Source organism: Bombina bombina, chromosome 8, assembly GCF_027579735.1.
Source record: "Bombina bombina isolate aBomBom1 chromosome 8, aBomBom1.pri, whole genome shotgun sequence".
Taxonomy (NCBI): domain Eukaryota; kingdom Metazoa; phylum Chordata; class Amphibia; order Anura; family Bombinatoridae; genus Bombina; species Bombina bombina.
Window position 1 is genome coordinate 205,905,722 of NC_069506.1, and position 19,826 is coordinate 205,925,547.

A 19,826-nucleotide genomic window follows, 5' to 3' on the forward strand; every position below is an offset into this window, starting at 1 on the left:
TAGATTTCATAGTAAATTTTCTTAAACTGAATAGGGAAATAACATGAGTCTGCATGAGGCACGCTCCCTTGCATGTCCCGGGACAGGCATACTGATTTGCTGCTTAAAGTCCTTTACAATGGGGTGTGAATACTTAAGTAATTTTGATGTAAAATATATTACCTTTTTACATAGAGATGTTCAGGTGATATTTTCTAGTCAGCTTTTTACAGCTATGCTGCATTACTTTCAAGTGTTTCAACATTTGTGTATCATGTTCTTTTAACAGTAAATATGGTTCTAGGGAGATGTTGGGGTTCCTATGCATTCATCACTAATGGACCCTCAAATATCAAAGGTCCCAAATGACCTTAATTTGCAAGGTAATGCTTTTTTAAATGTTCTACACAAAGCAAGGAGACAGGTTAAGGAAGGATCAAAATAATTGTATGATAATTTGTGAACCTCACCAGTACACCAGGGACCATTGCTATTTAGTTTTGTGGTCAATGTTTTGCATCCCCAACTTTAATGGTCTATAGTTTCCCCTGCTATTAAACCCATTCAGAGAAACCTTGTGATGGATTGGATAAAGCCCATCATTTTTAACCTTAACAAAATGTTCCAAATGGCTTGCTATCTATGTTCCAATGTAAACTTTGCAATATATATTGTTCCAGCTGAAAACTTTATTTATATGTATGTGTATTTGTCTCTCTTAGAAGTGATAACTGAATCATTTGACTATGAATCTCTTTCTTATGATTCTATCATTCAGAATCTATTTCTAAGACAATGTTTATAATTTGCATAGTATAGATAAATCTTCGTATATCTTTGCTTTATTTTTACAATATTGTTTCTAATAAAAATAAAATTCTCTTTTATTTTATGTTCTTGTTACTTCTGATTTTGCTTATTTAGCCAAATTTTGGGCAGCATAGAGTCCCCAGTGCACAATCCGGTTATGAGAGGCCTTCTTACTTATCATCTACACCGTCCCAGGCTATGATGATGCGACAGAAGTCCATTGGTAAGATCAGCTTGCAAAAGTACTATAGTTGCATTTTACTAGCATTTAAAACACATTTAAACATAAACATACACTATATGACCAAAAGTGCTTGTTGAACACCCAATTCCAAAACATGGACAGTATTATGGAGTCCCCCTTCCTTTGCAGCAATAACTCCCACAATTCTTCTGGTAAGGCTTTTAACATGATTTTGCAGCGTGTCTATGGGAATTTGTGCCCATTCAGAAAGAAGAGTATTCTTGAGGTCAAGCACTGATGATTGAATGCGTGGCTCACTTTCAGTATTCCGATTTATCCCAGTGATGTTGAGGCTAGAAATCTCTGCAGACCAACTCAATTTCCTTCTCACCAAACTTGTCAAACCATGTCTTCATGGACCTCTCTTTGTGCACAGGGACACAGTCATGCTGGAACAGGAAAGAGCCTTTCCCAAACTGATGCCACAAAGTTGGAAGCACCCAATTGTCTACAATTGCCTTTGTATCTCATAGCATTAAGATAAGTTTCACCAGAACTAGCTCAAACACTGATACATCAACCCCATACCATTAAACCTCCTCCAGTAGTGACATACTTAAGTCCAACCAATATTTAAGATTGAGCATGTTATGTAAAGCTTGTGTACAGCTGCTCGATTATACAAACCCATTTCATGAAGCTCCCAACGTACAGTTCATGTGTTGATGTTGCACCCAGAGGCAGTTTGGAACTTTGCAGTGCGTGATGCAGCAGTTTATAGGTGATTTTTTTTATGTGCTTCAGCTCTCTGTGAGTTTGCATGGTCTCTCACTTTGTGACTGGGTTGTTGTTGCTCCTACATGCATCCACTTCACAATAATAGCACTTAAAGTTGACCGGGGCAGAACTAGTAATGCAGACGTTTTACAAACTGACTTGTTGCAAAGGTGGCATTATATGACATTTAAAGTCATTGGGCTTTTTAGTACAACCCATTGCAATGATAATGTATGTCTTTGGAGATTTCATGGCTATCTGCTGGATTTTATTCACCTGTTAGCAATGGGTATTGCTATGATACCTGAATAATTAGTAGGGATGTCCACATCCAGGGTCCGATTTATGAAAGTGTGAGTGGACATGATACAATGTAGCGTATCATGTCCGCCGCACAGTTCTTGTGAAGTGCTTGTGCAATGCCGCCCCCTGCAGATTCGCAGCCAATCGGCTGCTAGCAGGGAGTGTCAATCTGCCCGATCATATAGGATCGGGCGGATGGATGTCTGCAGCCTCAGAGCAGGTGGACAAGACCGCTGCTTCATAACTGCTGTTTCTGGCGAGCCTGAAGGCTCACGCGGCGACAGGAGCGATAATTCAGCCCCAAAGTGTGCAATTTTAAAACTGTTTAATATACTCCCGTTATCAAATTTACTTTATTATCTTGTTATCCTTTGTTTAAGGTTACACCTAGGTAGGCTTAAAGAGCTCAGGAGCATATGTCTTTAACACTCTATTTCAACAACAGTCTTTAACAATGTTTGTGTGAATGTCATATATTGTTTTAAAAACAGCTGCCATAGAGTGCTGAAGGCAAATACATGCTCCTGAGCCTACAAGAGCCTCCACAAAGAATACCAAAAGGAAAGCTTGATAAGTATTTTTTTTTTAATTGCATGCTCTTTCTGAGACATGGACGTTAAATTGTATTTAGTCTCCCTTTAAGTATGTATCAAGAAGCAATCAAAATGATGTAAGCAAAATGTTTGTTATTCCAATGTTCATGTTACACTCATTTTAAACTTTAACCCTCTGGTATATTATGATTGTGTTTTGATATATGTGTGTGTTTCAGTCTTCAGGCAGTACATTCCTGTTTCATTGGTTTACAGATAGTAGGGTTAGTTAGGGAATAATTCAAAGGGTTTGTAGCATTTAAGCTAAATTTAATGAAATCAGTTAAAATTTAACACTTTATTTAACATATGTTTACAGATAGTAGCAAGATGTAGTCTATTAAACTTAACTTCTTTGCTTCCAAAAAGACTAGAATACATCACATATCAATGTATTTCTAAATACTGTACAAGTGCCGTTGTTGCTATAGCTGTCAATTTGCTATTTAGTTTTATAAATAGCAGCACAGTTTAAAATAAAGTATTTAGTCTCTGTCAGTTAACATTTTCTGAAACAGGAAATACTTTGTTAATGTTTGAGTGGTTGATAAAAAAATCACAACATGACACAAAGGTGTAAATTTGTGACACAAATAAAAGAGTAATAAAATACTAAAATTGTTCTTACTGGCAAATGTCTTTGGTCTGTTAAACACATAGGCCTAGATTACAAGTGTGCTACACATTTTATTGCACTCCTGCAATCAATAACGCCTGATTGGGTATTCTAAGTTGTTGGTTAAAATCTTCAACCAATAATTGAATGCATCTGATACATATATAGCGTGTGCTATACTTTTAATGGATAGCACATAGTGGTAGTAGAAGGTCTATTCCGCTTGTCAGCTAAGTTTTGTGCTCAAATCCATTCTTATTTAATGCTTTTGAAAACCTTCATCTTTTGTTGTTCTGCATTCAAATATACCTTAAAATGCTATAGAAATAATTAAATTATTCCCCTACCTTAACAAATATACATTTGTAATTTTCCTTACCTGAATGGATTATTTTCACCATCATGAATAATTTTTGTCTATCTCCTCATCTAAATCTGTTACCTTATGGAAATGATGCACCTGCACTCTCTGACATGAGTGCTATACTGGACATAATACTAGTGCTTGCTTGATAAATATTAACCATCCTCTTCTAATAGCAGGGCAAAATGCAAGCAGTATTGCAGCACAATACAATATATACCACTTCCATTTTTGTGCTCTACTTGTAATCTAGGCAAAAATATTTAAGATCATAAAGCTGCAATTTTATGTTTCTTTATAAAAGTGTGGCCATGTTGAAGAAGTTTGAAACACTATTTTGAAACTGTACTCTGTCTATGATTATAATTGTCTTACTGGGTTTAGTTTGTGTTGAGAAACAGTTTTTTTACCTTCTGTTGGAATCGCATAGTTTATTACAAGTTCTATTGGCCTGAATGATAATCGCTGGAAAAAAAATGCCCGGTTAAATTCCTGAGGCAATAATATTACTACTGCATTACAGCTTTGCTTAGATCAACTTGCAAATTATACCTGGCATATGTTTAGAATCAAAAGATTAGACCGTATCCTATGTGGCAGGCTTGTTGAGCTGGGTTAAGTAGGGTTTATTGAATTTGTAGCTTCGGTTGGTTAAAGATATTTACAATGGGGGAGGGTTTTTATTATAAATAAAGTGGTGAGCTGGAGCAACATTAAGGTCAGTTTGATTGTAGATCTGTTTGGTAAGGCCTAAATGTGGTGGGGATGGTTGTGTAATGGGTATGGCTAATTGTTATGCTGTAGATGATGGTTAATCTTTATTGCAGCTGGAATGCTGGGATCTATATCATATAGGTATTAGTATTATTGCAGCTAAGATCACAAGCATCTAAGAAATAATCATCCATAGTAAACCAATATCGGACCAGATTATAAGTGGCATGCTAATGATATTGTGGGACGATATATGAGATATCGCTGCACAGTGCTACCATTAGCATGTGACTTGATATTACAAGTCCATGTTAGAGTGTTAACCAGAGAAGGGTTAGGTTGAAAGCCAAAACTGCTCTAGAATATTTAGCGTGACTTCAGACCTGAAGTAAGTGTAAGGGTAAGGGTTAAAAATAAAAATTCACAAAATACATTAAAATTGATTATTGCACACATATATACACTATTAATATATATATATATATATATATATTAGTATTAATAAAATTGTTATAAAAGGGATAGTGGTATTTGGCAAAGTGTTTGACTTTGAAGGGCTCCAATGCATGTATATGTCTAAATATGTATATGTGTATGCATGTGTATTTATGTGTTTATATGTGTTAATATGTATATGTATATATATATATATATATATATATATATATATATATATATATATAAAATACTATATAATAAAACTATATATTTAAAAATAAAAATAACATTTCTTTTACAAGGTATGACGAATCCACAGATTTCATCCTTACTTATGGGATATCGCCTCCTGGTCAGCAGGAGGAGGCAAAGAGCAGCAGAGCTGTATATATAGCTCCTCCCTTCCCTCCCACTCCAGTCATTCTCTTGTCCTGTGTTAATGATAGGAAGAGGTAAAGTGAGGTGTTAGTTTAGATTCTTCAATCAAGAGTTTATTATTTTTAATGTAGTGCCTTAGTGTGCTACTTTGTTTTAGGGTGTAGCCTAGACCAGATCAGTCTCTTCAGTTACAAAAAAGAGAAGCATCTGGTGGTTTCAAAGCAATGGGAACGGGAGGGATTCTATTCTCACTGTGCCTCCCATGATGTGTGCTGCCCTTCAGATGATGGTCTTAGCATATTTTAACTAAGACCCGGTATGTCTCCACAGCTCTACAGGAGGGAACTGCAGAACCTCTTGAATGTGGGACTGATCATGCTGTCGCTCACCTTTCAGGTATGTACAGCTATTTTATTCTAGGACAATCTTAACTCAGAAAAGGGCTGTAGGGGTTGCCTATCGTATGGGGCTTAAACCTGACTCAATTTGGTGGTACAGTGTATTTCAAGGGACAATCTGAAATGCTGACTGTCAGTGTCACGTAGTGGGGCTAACTATGTTCATTTGGCCCTACAGTGACGTTATTCTAATCAGGGCTGTAGTTTAATGCTGGGGATTGCTACGAATAATTCAGAGAAAGCTTCTTAAAACAGGAGAGGGCTTCGATGATTCTCATCGCTCCTGCGTGGCCTCGCAGGACTTGGTATGCAGATCTGGTGGACATGTCCTCTCTGCCACCGTAGAAGCTTCCATTGTGTCAGGACCTTCTCATTCAGGGACCCTTCCATCATCCGAATCTAGTTTCTCTGCAGCTGACTGCTTGGAGATTGAACGCTTGATTTTATCTAAACGAGGGTTCTCTGATTCAGTCATTGATACCTTGATCCAGGCACGTAAGTTTGTTACTAGAAAGATTTACCATAAGATATGGCGTTAAATATCTTTATTGTGTGAATCCAAGGGCTAATCATGGACTAAGATTAGGATTCCTAGGATTTTATCTTTTCTCCAAGAATGTTTGGAGAAAGGGTTATTCAGCAAGTACCTTAAGGGACAGATTTCTGCTTTATCTATTTTGCTACACAAACGTCTGGCAGATATTGCGGATGTTCAATATTTTTTGTCAGCTCTGACTAGAATCAGGCCTGTGTTTAGGCCTATTCGCTTCTCCTTGGAGTTTGAATTTTAGTTCTTAAGGTTCTTCAAGGGGTTCCGTTTGAACCTATGCATTCCATAGATATTAAATTGTTATCTTGGAAAGTTTTTTATTTTTGGTTGCTATTTCTTCTGCTCGCAGAGTTTCTGAGCTTTCAGCATTACAATGTGATTCTCCTTACCTTATTTTTCATTCCGATAAGGTGTGTTACGTACCAAACCTGGTTTTCTTCCTAAGGTTGTTTCCAACAAAAATATTAATCAGGAAATTATTGTTCCTTCATTGTGTCCTAATCCTTCTTCTAAGAAGGAGCGTCTGTTACATAACTTAGATGTGGTCCATGCCCTGAAGTTTTACTTGCAGGCGACTAAAGAATTTCGTCAATCATCTTCATTATTTGTTGTTTTTTCTGGAAAACGTAGGGCCAGAAAGCTACGGCTACCTCTCTTTCTTTTGGCTGAAGAGTATCATCCGTTTTGCATATGGAGACTGCTGGACAGCAGCCTCTGAAAGAATTACGGCTCTTCTACTAGGGCTGTGGCTTCCTCATGGTCATTTAAAAATTATGCTTCTGTTGAACAGATTTGCAAGGCTGCAACTTGGTGTCTCTTCACACTTTTTCCAAATTTTACAAAATTTGATACTTTTGCCTCGTCCGAGGCTGTTTTTTGGGAGAAAGGTTCTTCAAGCAGTGGTGCCTTCCATTTAGGTTCCTGTCTTGTCCCCTCCCTTTCATCCTTGTCCTATAGCTTTGGTATTGTATCCCATAAGTAAGGATGAAATCCATGGACTCGTCAATATCTTGTAAAATAAAAGGAAATTTATGCTTTACCTGATAAATTTATTTCTTTTACGAGTATGACGAGTCCATGGCCCACCCTGTCATTTTCTAAGACAGGTTCTTTATTTTTTTATACTTCAGTCCACCTCTGCACCTTGGCTTTACCTTTCTCTTCCTTACTTCGGTTCGAATGACTGGAGTGAGAGGTAAAGGGAGGAGCTTACAACTCTGCTGTGGTGCTCTTTGCCTCCTCCTGCTGACCAGGAGGCGATATCCCTAAGTAAGGATGAAAATCCGTGGACTCGTCATATCGTAAAAGAAATAAATGTATCAGGGTAAGCATAAATTTCCCTTTTTCTTCTATTCTACTACGTAACTTTTTCTTTGAGCATAGTTAGTGCGAGTGAAAATAGTTGTAATCTGACCCATAATTTATTTTGTTGACAACACACAATGCATATTGTTATTAATAGAAATCTGAAGCGTGATACAGGCCATCAATTGTAGCCATTATGAAAAGTTGCTTATGCTAGATTTTTTTTTATAGCAGCTTTATTTTTAGCAGCAGTCATTGGATCTAGCCCAAAATGTTTATTTAGGTTGTAAAATCCTCTATTTATTTTTTTATGGATAATATAGCTCCCAGATCTAAACACCTATTTTTTTTAATTTAAAATAATATACTCTTCTGATAAATGGGCTGCAACTGCTGGCAATGGCTGTAAGCAAGTTAAAGGGACAGTCTAGTTCAAATAAACTTTCATGATTCAGATAGGGAATGCAATTTGAAACAACTTTCCAGTTTACTTTTATCATCAAATTTGCTTTGTTCTCTTGGTAGTTGAAAGCTAAACCTAGATAGGCTCATATGCTAATTCAAAGCCCTTGAAGGTCACCCCTTATCTCAGTCCATTTGGCAGTTTTTCACAGCTATAGGGTGTTAGTTCATGTGTGTTATACAGTTAACATTGGGACGACGCCCGTGGAGTTACTAATGAGAGGGTACTGATTGGCTAAATGCAAGTCTGTAAAAAGAACTGAAATAAGGGGGCAGTCTGCAAAGGCTTAGATGCAAGGTAATCACAGAGGTGAAAAGTATATTAATTGGTTATGCAAAACAGGGGAATGGGTAATAAAGGGATTATCTATATTTTTAAACAATAAAATTCTGGAGTAGACTGTCCCTTTAAAATAAATAAATAGGGACCGCACATCCCCAATAGCTTCAATTGGATCAGTATACAGCACTTTGCAATTCTAATACAGATGTTCCCTTGCAAATGGAGTGACTTTTTTTTTCTTTTTCATAAATGTGAAAAATTTACATTAATTAATCAATTAATATAAATGCATTCATAATATAACTTTTCCATTCTAGTAAGTTCTAGTAAGCTCTGTCCCTACCTAGCCTGTTTAGACTGTTCTTCTTTTTAAGGAAGGCAATCTGATGCAGCCAGGTTAAGGTGCTATAAAAACTTGAGTGTTATAGTCAGTGTGCAGCCCACATTTTTGAGCAGATTGTATCATTTTACAGCATGTGGTGTCTTTATCAACTGATCTTCCCTTGAAAAAAAAAGCAGCAAATAATGTATTTTATACAAAACTAAAACATGTTTAAAATAAATCACATTACAAAAAAGTAATGAGGTCATGCATGAATTGTAATTATTTCTATGTCCCACCCTTTGAGTGCTAACAACAGCATGGAGCCCCTGATAAGTTTCACCCTCAAGTGCTAACGACGGCTCCATGGCTCCAGTGGTCCTTACTAGGACTCACTAACCTTGAGGGGGGCCTGACGACCCCAATCTTCCTCCACCTGTCTGATCTTGCCCTCATATGAAGAGCAGGCTTGGGACCTTGATGTCATTGACCACTATGACATCATCACACAACTTTATTTACAACTGTCAATTGACAGTTATGGTGAGATGGGGGCATGCTGCTAGATGCCAGTATCTTGGGCATCTAAGCAGCTACAGACCCACCGTTGCAAAGGTAATCGCCTCACCTTTCCAACGGTGTAAGTCTTTAAAGTGTAGTGAAAAAAAATAAAAAAGTAAAAAATAAATACATTTTAAAATTATTTAAAAAATGATAAGGTGGTCTCTAAAGGCACATAAATAAAAATGAAAATTGCTTAGAGACCCCCAAAATAGATTTACCTAAAATAAATGATTCCCTGTTTAAATAAATTTAAGTATATTAGCTAATGATTACCCTGGTAACCAGCATTACCAGAGTGATAACCTAGCTAAGAAAAATCACATTCCCTTACTATACGGATACCAATATAATATTTTGTAATCACACCTGAAACACCTGAATCATGTGATAACAAATGAATCACTGTTAGAGAGATGCTTTTCTATATATATATTTTTATAATCAGTCTTTTAGAGCCCTTGGAAGGTACCTCAATTTCAAAAGCCCTGCATTTTTATTGCAAAGACGCTTATTTTTTTGCAATAAAAATTATATCTTTTCTAGGCAGCATAATTTCTTTTAAAATATTTATTTACTTTGTAATGGGAATTATGGCTCCGACTTTGTTTCCTTCTCGGATGACGCTAGATCTGCTAGAGAAGATTCTGACAGCGGCTTTGTCCCTGGTGCACATTTTTGCAAAGTACACCCCTTGGCACATCAAATAAGGGGCTACATGTATATATAGCCCAACATTTGAGTGCGTAAGAAAAAGCTGAACATGTCACTTTACTTAGAAAAAAATATTTCTAACCAAAGCACCATATTCCGTAAATGTTTACACACTCCACTTTTGTGCTAGAAATACATTGTAGCCCCTCATTTGATGCCCAAAGGGGTCGTACTTTATACAAATGTGTACTTTATGTACCCTTTTTAACTTCCCATGTGGCTAGAGCTGTTTAATTGCAGACATGACAGCTTACAAAAAGTCTAAAATTAATTGTCTTTTACTTTTTAGGGGTGATGTCTGCAATTAGGCAGCTGTAGCCACTAGGGTTGCCAGGTGTCCTTCACAAAAATACCTGACATATAACGGAGGGGGGGCGGGGGGGGGGAATGGGTAAAACAAAAATGTGTTTTATATATATATATATATTTATATTTATACAGTATATACAGTACACATATAGTGTGTGTATATATATATATATATATATATATATATATATACACATATTACAGTGTATATATATATATATATTTATATATATATATATATATAACACACAAACATATATACAGATCTGCTTAATACTACATATAAAATCAAAGTTTTGGGGGGATGTTATGGACTCCCCTGTAGTAACTGTATCATAGTGTGAAAATTCTCATTTTGAGTGTGGTAAATCCAAAATTTAAATATCATTGCGAGTACTTGTTTATTTCTATTGTGCTAAAGTCATTTTCATTTAAAGCATTTATATGAACACGAATAGTCACTGTGGCTGTATAACCTGAGAGCACATTGCGGTTTTAATCTATTCGACTGTATTTTCCAATGAATGCATTTGCTAATTTTCGACTTGACTAATTCCAAAAGTTTAATATACGGATTTGATGTTTGTATTATGTTTTACCAGGAGCTATATACGTCAATGCCCAGTTTAACACAATGATACAGTCAAAACAAAATACCTTCTGTCTCTTAGCTCCCCCAACTCATTATTGTGTCTATGACTGGCTGCTTTATTTCCCCACGTGCATATCGGTCTAATGAAATGATAACTTCAGCAAATAGATCCGCGGCGTCCTCTTAGTGGCAGGCGGCCTGATAGAACACCGGTCTGCTGTTGACTCACTCCCAGTACCTTGCAAGTTTAGACAGCACCCGCGCTGGATTTCAGCATCACGTGACTGAGATGATGTCACTCACTCACTTCCAGCAGGGTCAAAAGGAGCGGCTGTGCTCTCTGTGTGCTACTCATTCTCCCCAGACTGAAATGTCACTTGTTTGAAATACTGTCCGGTATATTTTTAAACATAATACCGGACAGTAAACTGAAATACCGGACTGTCCGGTCAGATACCGGACACCTGGCAACCCTAGTAGCCACCTGGGAAGTTAAGATACAGCAAATAAAGTGCACATTTTTGGAAAGAACACTCCTTTGTGCATCAATAAGAGGCTACATGTATATATAGCACAACATTGGAGTGCGCAATATATAACTAAAACAGCGCACTTTGCTCAGAAAACATTTAGTTTTTTAAATAAGTGCAATATTTGCTTATTTGTTACGTACTCCAGTTTTGAGATATAAATAAAAATAAAGCCTCATCTGATAGACCTGTAGTTTCTAAAAATGTATAGTTTAGTTGCCATATCTTAACTTCCCTGGCGGCTTAGAACTGTTTAAATGCCTGTAATAGAATATTAAATTTAAAAAATGCAGTTTTTATTATATACTAAATTGACCATCCCGGCAATAAAACTGTAAAAAAAAAACCCAGTATTTATCCACACAGGTTTTTGATGATAGAGTTTACAAAAATAAAATTGCATACAGTTAATTGAGTCAGGAGTAAAAATATACACTTTTTTCTAATGTTTTGCTTATATTTTTACAACATGATAACAAATACACATATAATAATGATATATTTTTGAATCAACAGAGTCTGCTGAAAAAATAATATATAGTTTGTATAGGTTATTCACAAAAACAGCTTCTAAAAGTGTGTGTGAATGTGAACTGCAACAAAAAGCTCAAAACCAGCTTAGCACACAGGTGGGAAATGACCCCCAAAAATGGCCCCAAAAATGTAAAAATGTAATCTTAATAATAGAAAACAGAGTGTATTGAACTGTTTTAAAGAATACAATATTCCCTGCAGACCTGGGAAAGCAGGCAGTCAAGTCCTGCTATTATTTTTTATTTCTCCCAATATTATTTTAACAAGGTGATTTCTTAACCTCATTTCCTTTGCTCTAAATAATTTTGTGTGGATTATGATTTTGCTTTTAGCAGGTTGTTCTGTGGGGATTATGATATAACAGCTTTGATAGGTAACCTAGTTCCAAAATAACCTTCTAAATTTATTCATGATTGCAATAATAATCTTTCTCTCTTTTGGAAAGCTATATTTTAGAAATGTCCTTGCTTTTTGTTGATGATTTCTCCAATTGAGTATTCAAGATAAAGGTTATTTACAATAGTTATATTATCATGATAAATTTTCATCTTTAGCAATGTATCTTTGATGAGAACAGTATGAATTCCAATATTAAAAATTGCATTCTGTCTCTTAGGAGCTGGGTGATGATGAAAAGTCCATTCTTGTCTGCACCTCCCATGAAGTTCAATCGAAGTTTGTCCGTGCCCAGTTCAGAAGATATTCCTCCCCCCTCCTACAACATCTCCTCCAGATCCTCCATATAACACTGCTCCCTCACCATCAGCTCGAGTTAGTCCTGTTATGAGATCTAATTTAAATCAAAGTGGAGAGTGTGAAGTTGTACTCCTTCCTACTCTACGACAGGAAACTGGTCACTTTGACCAGCAAGTAATGGAAACACCCCAGAGAGACGAGGAAAAAATGCAAATTTACCATCAAGACTCTGAGCAAGGAACAGATGAGCAGATTCGCATAGGTATGTCTCCACAGGCTAACATGAGAAGCTGGAGGTCACAGGCACAAGAGATTCGCTACTTTAATCTACCCACCAGAGCAGCAAGTACTGCAATGTATGTTCCAGCAAAAGCAGTTCGCAGAAAAGGACAACTTGTAAAACAGGTTAAGATAGAAAATGAGCAACTAGAACAGCAGCAACATCAGCAACAGATGCAACAGCAGCAATATCAGTCTCACTACCAGCAACAACAGTCTATGAAGTCCCATGAAAAAAGCTCTATCCCCATTCCTACAATAATTATCAAAGCCCCATCAACAAGTAGCAGTGGAAGGAGCAGTCAAGGTAGTAGTATGGAAGCTGAAAACCAACCCGATCCAATTCCTTCTCTTCAACTGAGGGACAATATTGATTTCACAAGTCAGTTTGGTGCAGCCATTGTTGGTGCTGCACGTCGGGACCGTGAGTGTTTAATGAAGCCCGCCGAAAATCTGCCTCTTCTTATCTACAGAGGAAGATACTGAGCCAACACCTGCTCCTCGACTAAAACATTCAAATCTATTGATGAAGGTATGTTTGCTAGTGAACCATACATGCACCTCAATGTTTCCAGCTAATTTTGGACTTCCTGTAAATAGGGATGTTACAAGTGGCTTCTCCTACCAGCCAAGTCTGGAAAAGGATATGGCTCTAGTACAACTAGCGCTTTTAGCACTGTGTGTTCCACTTATATTCCACAGTTACAGTCCTGCTCCACTCCAGTAACAATGTCCAGTGTTAGCTCAGTTGGCGGAGTAGCCACCCCACTAATACATCCATTAACTGGAAAAATCCTTGACCCAAATTCTCCTCTAGGTCTAGCTTTGGCAGCAAGAGAGAGAGCTCTAAAAGAGTCACAGCAGCATAGTCGAAATGAGATGGAAGAAAGTAAAACTTATCGTCCATCGTCTCCACGATTTGCGGAGCAACCAAAAATCTCCATTAGAATCACCAGAGGTTCTCACCATCGGCTTTGGATTCAGGTCCAACTAAAAAAAAAAGAAATGGATTACAAGTCTTGTATGGGTCTCTCCAGGTAGTGAAAGAAAATCAGAGGAAAGTTCGGGGTCATAGATCACCAGCACTTTTGCTGCTACACAGGTGTTGAACAAGGTAAAGCCTGGGAAAAAAGAGCAGAAGGCCAGGAAAAGATAGAATTGCATGTGCGCTTCATGGAAAACTCCACCCACAAAGAGGATGACGATAATAGCAAGTTCCCTATTGTCAAAGAAACAAAGAATGAAAGATCATCACCAAACAAATCAGTGAGCCAACCATCAGTCACTAACATAAATTCAGATCAAAAAAACCCATGTTCCAAAGAGAATGGACTCCCTCTATTAGTCCTGCCTCCCCCAGCTCCATCTATTGATGTTGATGATGAATTTCTTTTTACTGAGCCCCTTCCTCCACCTTTAGAATTTTCAAATAGTTTTGATAAGCCTGACTCCCCTCCAAGTGCAACAGGTGAGCTTCTGCACTTCCTCCTCCTGTTCCCCCACCCCCTCCTGACTCTGGTAATACTCCTGCTTTAGACTCTACAACCTCTAGCCTCACTTCATATGACAGTGAAGTAGCAAACCTTACCCAGGGGACAACCAGAACTTAAGAACCTCATGTAAATTTTTCCTCCGTTGTGTCATCTATCCAAATACCAGCTTCAGACCCTGTAGAGACTGTGACAGATTCTGGAATTGAAGAGATTGATAGTCGAAGTAGTAGTGATCACCATTTAGAGACAATTAGCAGTGTGTCAACTTTGTCTAGTATGTCAGGACTATCAAATGAAGGAACAGAGCTTTTGGACACTTATATAACCTACTTGGACGGACAAGCATTTGGTGCTGATAAGACTGCTCTCCAAAATAAGACCCGGTCCAGGACATTTCCAAAACAGAACCCCTGCACTGCTTAGGGATCCTATTACTGCCACAAGCACCACAATTTCCATTGCCCCCCTGCACAGAAAAATGTTTTTACTCTGACTCCTTCACATGGACCATCTCTTAGTGCACCTTCAGAGACAGCCAAGGATGCTCAGAGGAAATCTCCCACTCTTTCCATGGGAGGACTACCCAACAGGAAAAAACATCACCTGTCTCCACGGTTAAGGCCAACATGATCACTGAGCTGAGCTCCAAACTCCAACATATGAGTGGTGTTTCATGGTCTAGACCTCTAGAATCAGCTGTGTCTTTTACCCCAGAGAGACCCACCTCTCTACAAAGACATAGGTATTTGTGAAAGTTTGCAAGAGCTTAAACTGATTTGATGAAATGTTGTGTTATTCGAATGATGGTTTTTGTTTTGTGTTTCAATATGGTGCAGAACAAAGGATTATGTAAGTAATGCATTAAGTTTAATTAACCAGTTCCAGTCTGCTAAACTTAATCTTTATTATCCTATGTAAAAATTATGCATGGCAAAGGGTCATGTAGGCACTAAAATAAACAAACTTTATTTTAGCATTTGTACATTAACATGTAGGGCTAGATTACAAGTGGTGTGCTAACGTTAGCATGTGCAATATTAATATATCATGCCTGCATTAATTTGTGCACGTATAACAAATTTAAAGTAATTGTGACCACAGGAGTGCAAACTAAATTTGCGCTCGTGTTACCTCGTCTGAAGACTTTGCGTAAAGGGTTAGGGCTAAAAACAAAGTTGAATTAAACACAGCCTAAATAAATTAAAATAAAGTGTTACACTCATCTATACAATACAACAAAATTAAAAAAAAAAAGTTATAAGGGATTAAAGGTATATAGTGTATCACAAGGTTTCTGAATGGAAATGTCTATAATGTGTGTGTATATATATATATATATATATATATATATATATATATATAATATATATATATACTGTACATACATTTACATGTGTATTTATGTTTATATAGGTATATGTGTATATAAATACATATATACACATATAAACACATATATACATATGTATACACAGATATACATATGTTTATATACTTTGTAGCCCTTTCCATTCAAATACCTGAAAACAAGATTTTTTTTTAATTTTAAGATTTAATGTGTTTTACTGTGTATGTACTGTAAATATTTTACATTCCAAAATTCTTCACATAGGGGGAAATATTTTATGTATTTTGAAATAGATATTCCTATATCTATCTATCATCTATCTATCTATCTATCTATCTATCTATCTATCTATCTATATTTGTATATATATTACTATTTAAAAATAAATAAAACATTTTCTTCTATGGGAAGAACATTGTAATGTAAAATATTGATAAATATCAGATTTGCACTGTAGATTTAACTCTTGTCGGGTTAGTATGAGTGCGATAACTTTTTTCCAGTTTGCGCTCTCCATTAATCTCTATGGGGAGTTAGCGCAGTCGCGATATCCAAAATCCTGAAGTCAGCTTTTGCTCACGTGCAAACATTTTACTTTCAACTTGTAATACACAAATTAAAAGGTTACTTCTTGGGATTTTTTCGTGTGAGCGAAAGTGCAAAATAGTGTGCCACTTGGCCCATATAGGGCTGTACAGACAAAAGATTAGACATCCCTACCTAGTCTCAGACAATGTGATTTAAAGGGTGAAAAAGCAGGGTCTAATTAGGCGGAGGTGACTATTCACCTGTGTGCTTTAACCATATCTCTTTGTCTGTTCCATCCATCAAAATATATATATATATAATATGTAACAAAAATGACAACAATGACCTGTGTTTCTAAACATGATACATACTTTGATTTTGGAAAAAATAAAATAGAAATACATGTAGCTTTTTCTTTCATGTAAGTGGCAAGAGTCCATGAGCTAGTGACATGTGGGATATACATTCCTACCAGGAAGGGGCAAAGTTTCCCAAACCTCAAAATGCCTATAAATACACCTCCCACCTCACTCATACCTTAGTTTTACAAATTATGCCTCCTTGTGGAGGTGGTGAAGCAAGTTGTGCTTGATTTTCTTCTATGATAGGCGCTTCTAAGCATATTGAAGCCCAATTCCTCTCTGAGTACAGTGTTTGTCTGAGGGATGTGAAGGGAGTATTGCCTAATGATGTCATGTTTTCACCTATGGGAAATGTATTCTAAGGCTCTCTGTAAATCAGTTACAGGGATTTTTCTGCTGCCTCCCTTTACAGATCGACATTATACTCTTGTACAATTACCTCTACTGATATGTTTCAGTACTGGTTTGGCTGTCTGCTATATGTGGATGGGTGTCTTACACGGTAAGTATATACTTTTATTATATAAGACACTCTCAGCTATGGATTGGGCACTTTTTAAGTAAAGTTGTTATATATTGTTTGTATACATGCCTTGAGTCAGTAATTCAGGGCTTTTTGTTAGCAACTTTATTTGTGGCTAAATATTTGTCAAGGTTGGTATAGTCTGTGAAACATACAGGTTTTTTTTTTTAAATTAGGATGCTAAGTACTATGTTAGTCTCATGGAATGTTGATAATCACATTATGCAGCTTTAATAGTAGTATCCATTAGGCTTTATTTTGGTACATTTTTTTTGTATATACAATCAAAATTCTTACCTGCTTTTTTTTTAATTTTCCCGCCAAAAAATTTTCATGCCAAAATTGCTGTTTTAAGCTCTGCCCCAGCTCATTCAGTGTTCTCAGTAAACACATAGAGGCCTATGTATCAAAGGTCTTGCAGACCTGATTTGACAGTGCGGATCAGGTCCGCAAGACCTCGCTGAATGCGGAGAGCAATACGCTCTCCGTATTCAGCATTGCACAAGAGCTGCTGGTGCAACGCCGCCCCCTGCAGACTCGAGCAGCCACCAGCAGGGAGGTGTCAATCAACCCAATCGTACTCGATCGGTTGAATTGTGGTGATTCCTGTCCGCCTGCTCAGAGCAGGCGGACAGGGTTATGGAGCAGCAGTATTTAGACCGCTCCTTCATAACTGCTGTTTCTGGCGAGTTTGAACACGGGCCCACAAGCTCCATACAAAGCTTGATAAATGGGCCTCTTAGAGAGCTTTCATGCAGCATTTTATGAATCAGTTTTCTTTTTTATATTTTTTTTCGCTCTGTTTTCCATTCTCTCAAGCCTGTTATATATTTATCATATAAAGGAGCATGGATATAAATGTGCAGAATTAATTTATTTTAATTTTTTTTCTAATTTTGTTTTTTTGCAATGATGTCTTAAACTGAACCTGCCTCTGATGTTACCATAGGATTTGAGCTGCCTAAACAGGTATTTAACAAAGCTAAGTATGCATGTTGTAATTAAGCTGATCTAAATTATTCAGATCTATTATGTGGCTCTTGTTTAACAAATTGTTAAATATATCTATGGGTACAAATGCACACACTGTTATTCTATCTCAGTCTAAATGTACATAGCATTACTGCAGAAATGTAAGATTTTATTTGCTACAGCTAAAGAGAAGGCAATGACTGCTATTTTGCCTTCACATAAATGTATAAGGTTTTTGCAACATTTTCCTAAACTTAGCGAATTAAGTTCTGACCTTCAGCATAATGACATATCCTCTACTGATGGGGCCTCCTCTGATTCAGAGGTTTCCACCTCAGAGACTGATATAGACAAATCTTCTTTTTTATTTAGTTAGAATATATTTGTTCTCGCTTAAAGGAAGTTTTGTTTACTTTGGGTATTGAGGAGTCTAAGGGCTCTATTTAACAAGCTCCGTAAGGAGCTTGATGGCCCCTGTTTCTGGCGAGTCTTCAGACTCGCTAGAAACAGCAGTTATGAAGCAGCGGTCACAAAGACCGCTGCTCCATAACCTGTCCGCCTGCTCTGAGCAGGCGGACACACATCGCCACAATACAACCCGATCGAGTACAATTGGGTTGATTGACACCCCCTGCTGGCGGCCGATTGAGCTGCTGGTACAATGCTGAATACGGCGAGCATATTGCTCGCTGTATTCAGCGAGGTCTGGTGGACCTGATCCGCAGTGTCGGATCAGGTCCGCCAGACCTTGATAAATATGGGCCCATATCTCCTGATGATAAAGCTAGTAATTGTCTAAATTCTGTATTTAAGACTAGTGTTATTACTACTGAAGTATTTCCTATTCCTGATGCTATCTCTTATGTGATTGCTAAAGAATGGTCTAAGCCTGGTACCTCTTTTAACCCTTCTTCTAGGTTTAAGAAATTGTATCCTTTACCTGTAGCCAAGGATCTTTTAGATAGGAAGCTTGAATCTTATCCAAGAAGGGCATATTTACTTTCTGGCTATATTCTTAGACCTGTTATATTTATGGCTGATGTTGCTGTTGCTTCTACTTTTTGGTTGGACAGTTTAGCACAGCAGTTGTCTTCAAATTCTGAATTAACTAACATTATTGTTTTACTTCAACATGCAAATCAATTTATTTATGATGCTATATTTGATGTTAGGAAGATCAATGTCAAATCAATGTCTTTAGCTATTTTAACTAGAAGAGCTTTATGGCTTAAATCTTGAAATGCTGACATGGTGTATAAAACTAGAATATTATCTCTCTCTTTTCAAGGTAAGATCTTTTTTGGTTAACAATTGGATTCTATTATATCCACTGTTACTGGGGGTAAGGGAGTTTTTCTGCCCCAAGACAAGAAATCTAAGGGTAGATTTAAAGCTTCCAATCGTTTTCGTTCCTTTTGTCAGAATAGAGAACAGAAAACCACTCCTTCTCCTACGGCCTCTGGCTCTAATTGGAGACCATCTCCGTATTGGAATAAATCCAAGCCTTATAAGAAACCAAATCCTGCCCCTAAACCTATATGAAGGTGCGGCCCTCAAGCCACTTCTTCTGGTAGGGGGCAGACTAAGCTATTTCAAAGAGTTTGGACAGACTCTGTCCAAAATCAGTGGATTTAGAATATAATTTGCTAGTGGTGTCGAATAGGATTCAAAATAAGACTTCCTTTGGGAAGATTCTTTCTTACCCATGTAACAAAAAACCCAGTTAAAGCTCAAGTCTTTCTGATATGTGTTTCAGATTTAGAACTTGCAGGGGTCATTTTTCCCAGTTCCACATCAGGAACAAGGATTGGGGTCTTTATTCAAATCTATTCATTGTACCTATGAAGGAAAATTCTTTCAGACCTATTTTGGATCTGAAAACTTTAAATAGTTTTGTAAGAGTCCCAAC

The 19,826-nt window shown here is 37.0% G+C and overlaps 1 protein-coding gene across 1 annotated transcript in view; it reads left to right on the top strand.

The window, feature by feature from the left end:
• The window catches only part of SHANK1 (SH3 and multiple ankyrin repeat domains 1), a 639,575-nt gene that overhangs the window by 594,305 nt on the left and 25,444 nt on the right, over positions 1-19,826 (top strand). The window contains 10 exon segments of the mRNA XM_053691067.1: positions 904-1,012; positions 5,487-5,552; positions 12,483-13,121; positions 13,124-13,144; positions 13,147-13,203; positions 13,206-13,258; positions 13,394-13,712; positions 13,794-14,159; positions 14,351-14,567; positions 14,714-14,926. Of these exon segments, the coding sequence (XP_053547042.1) occupies positions 904-1,012; positions 5,487-5,552; positions 12,483-13,121; positions 13,124-13,144; positions 13,147-13,203; positions 13,206-13,258; positions 13,394-13,712; positions 13,794-14,159; positions 14,351-14,567; positions 14,714-14,926 (2,060 nt within the window).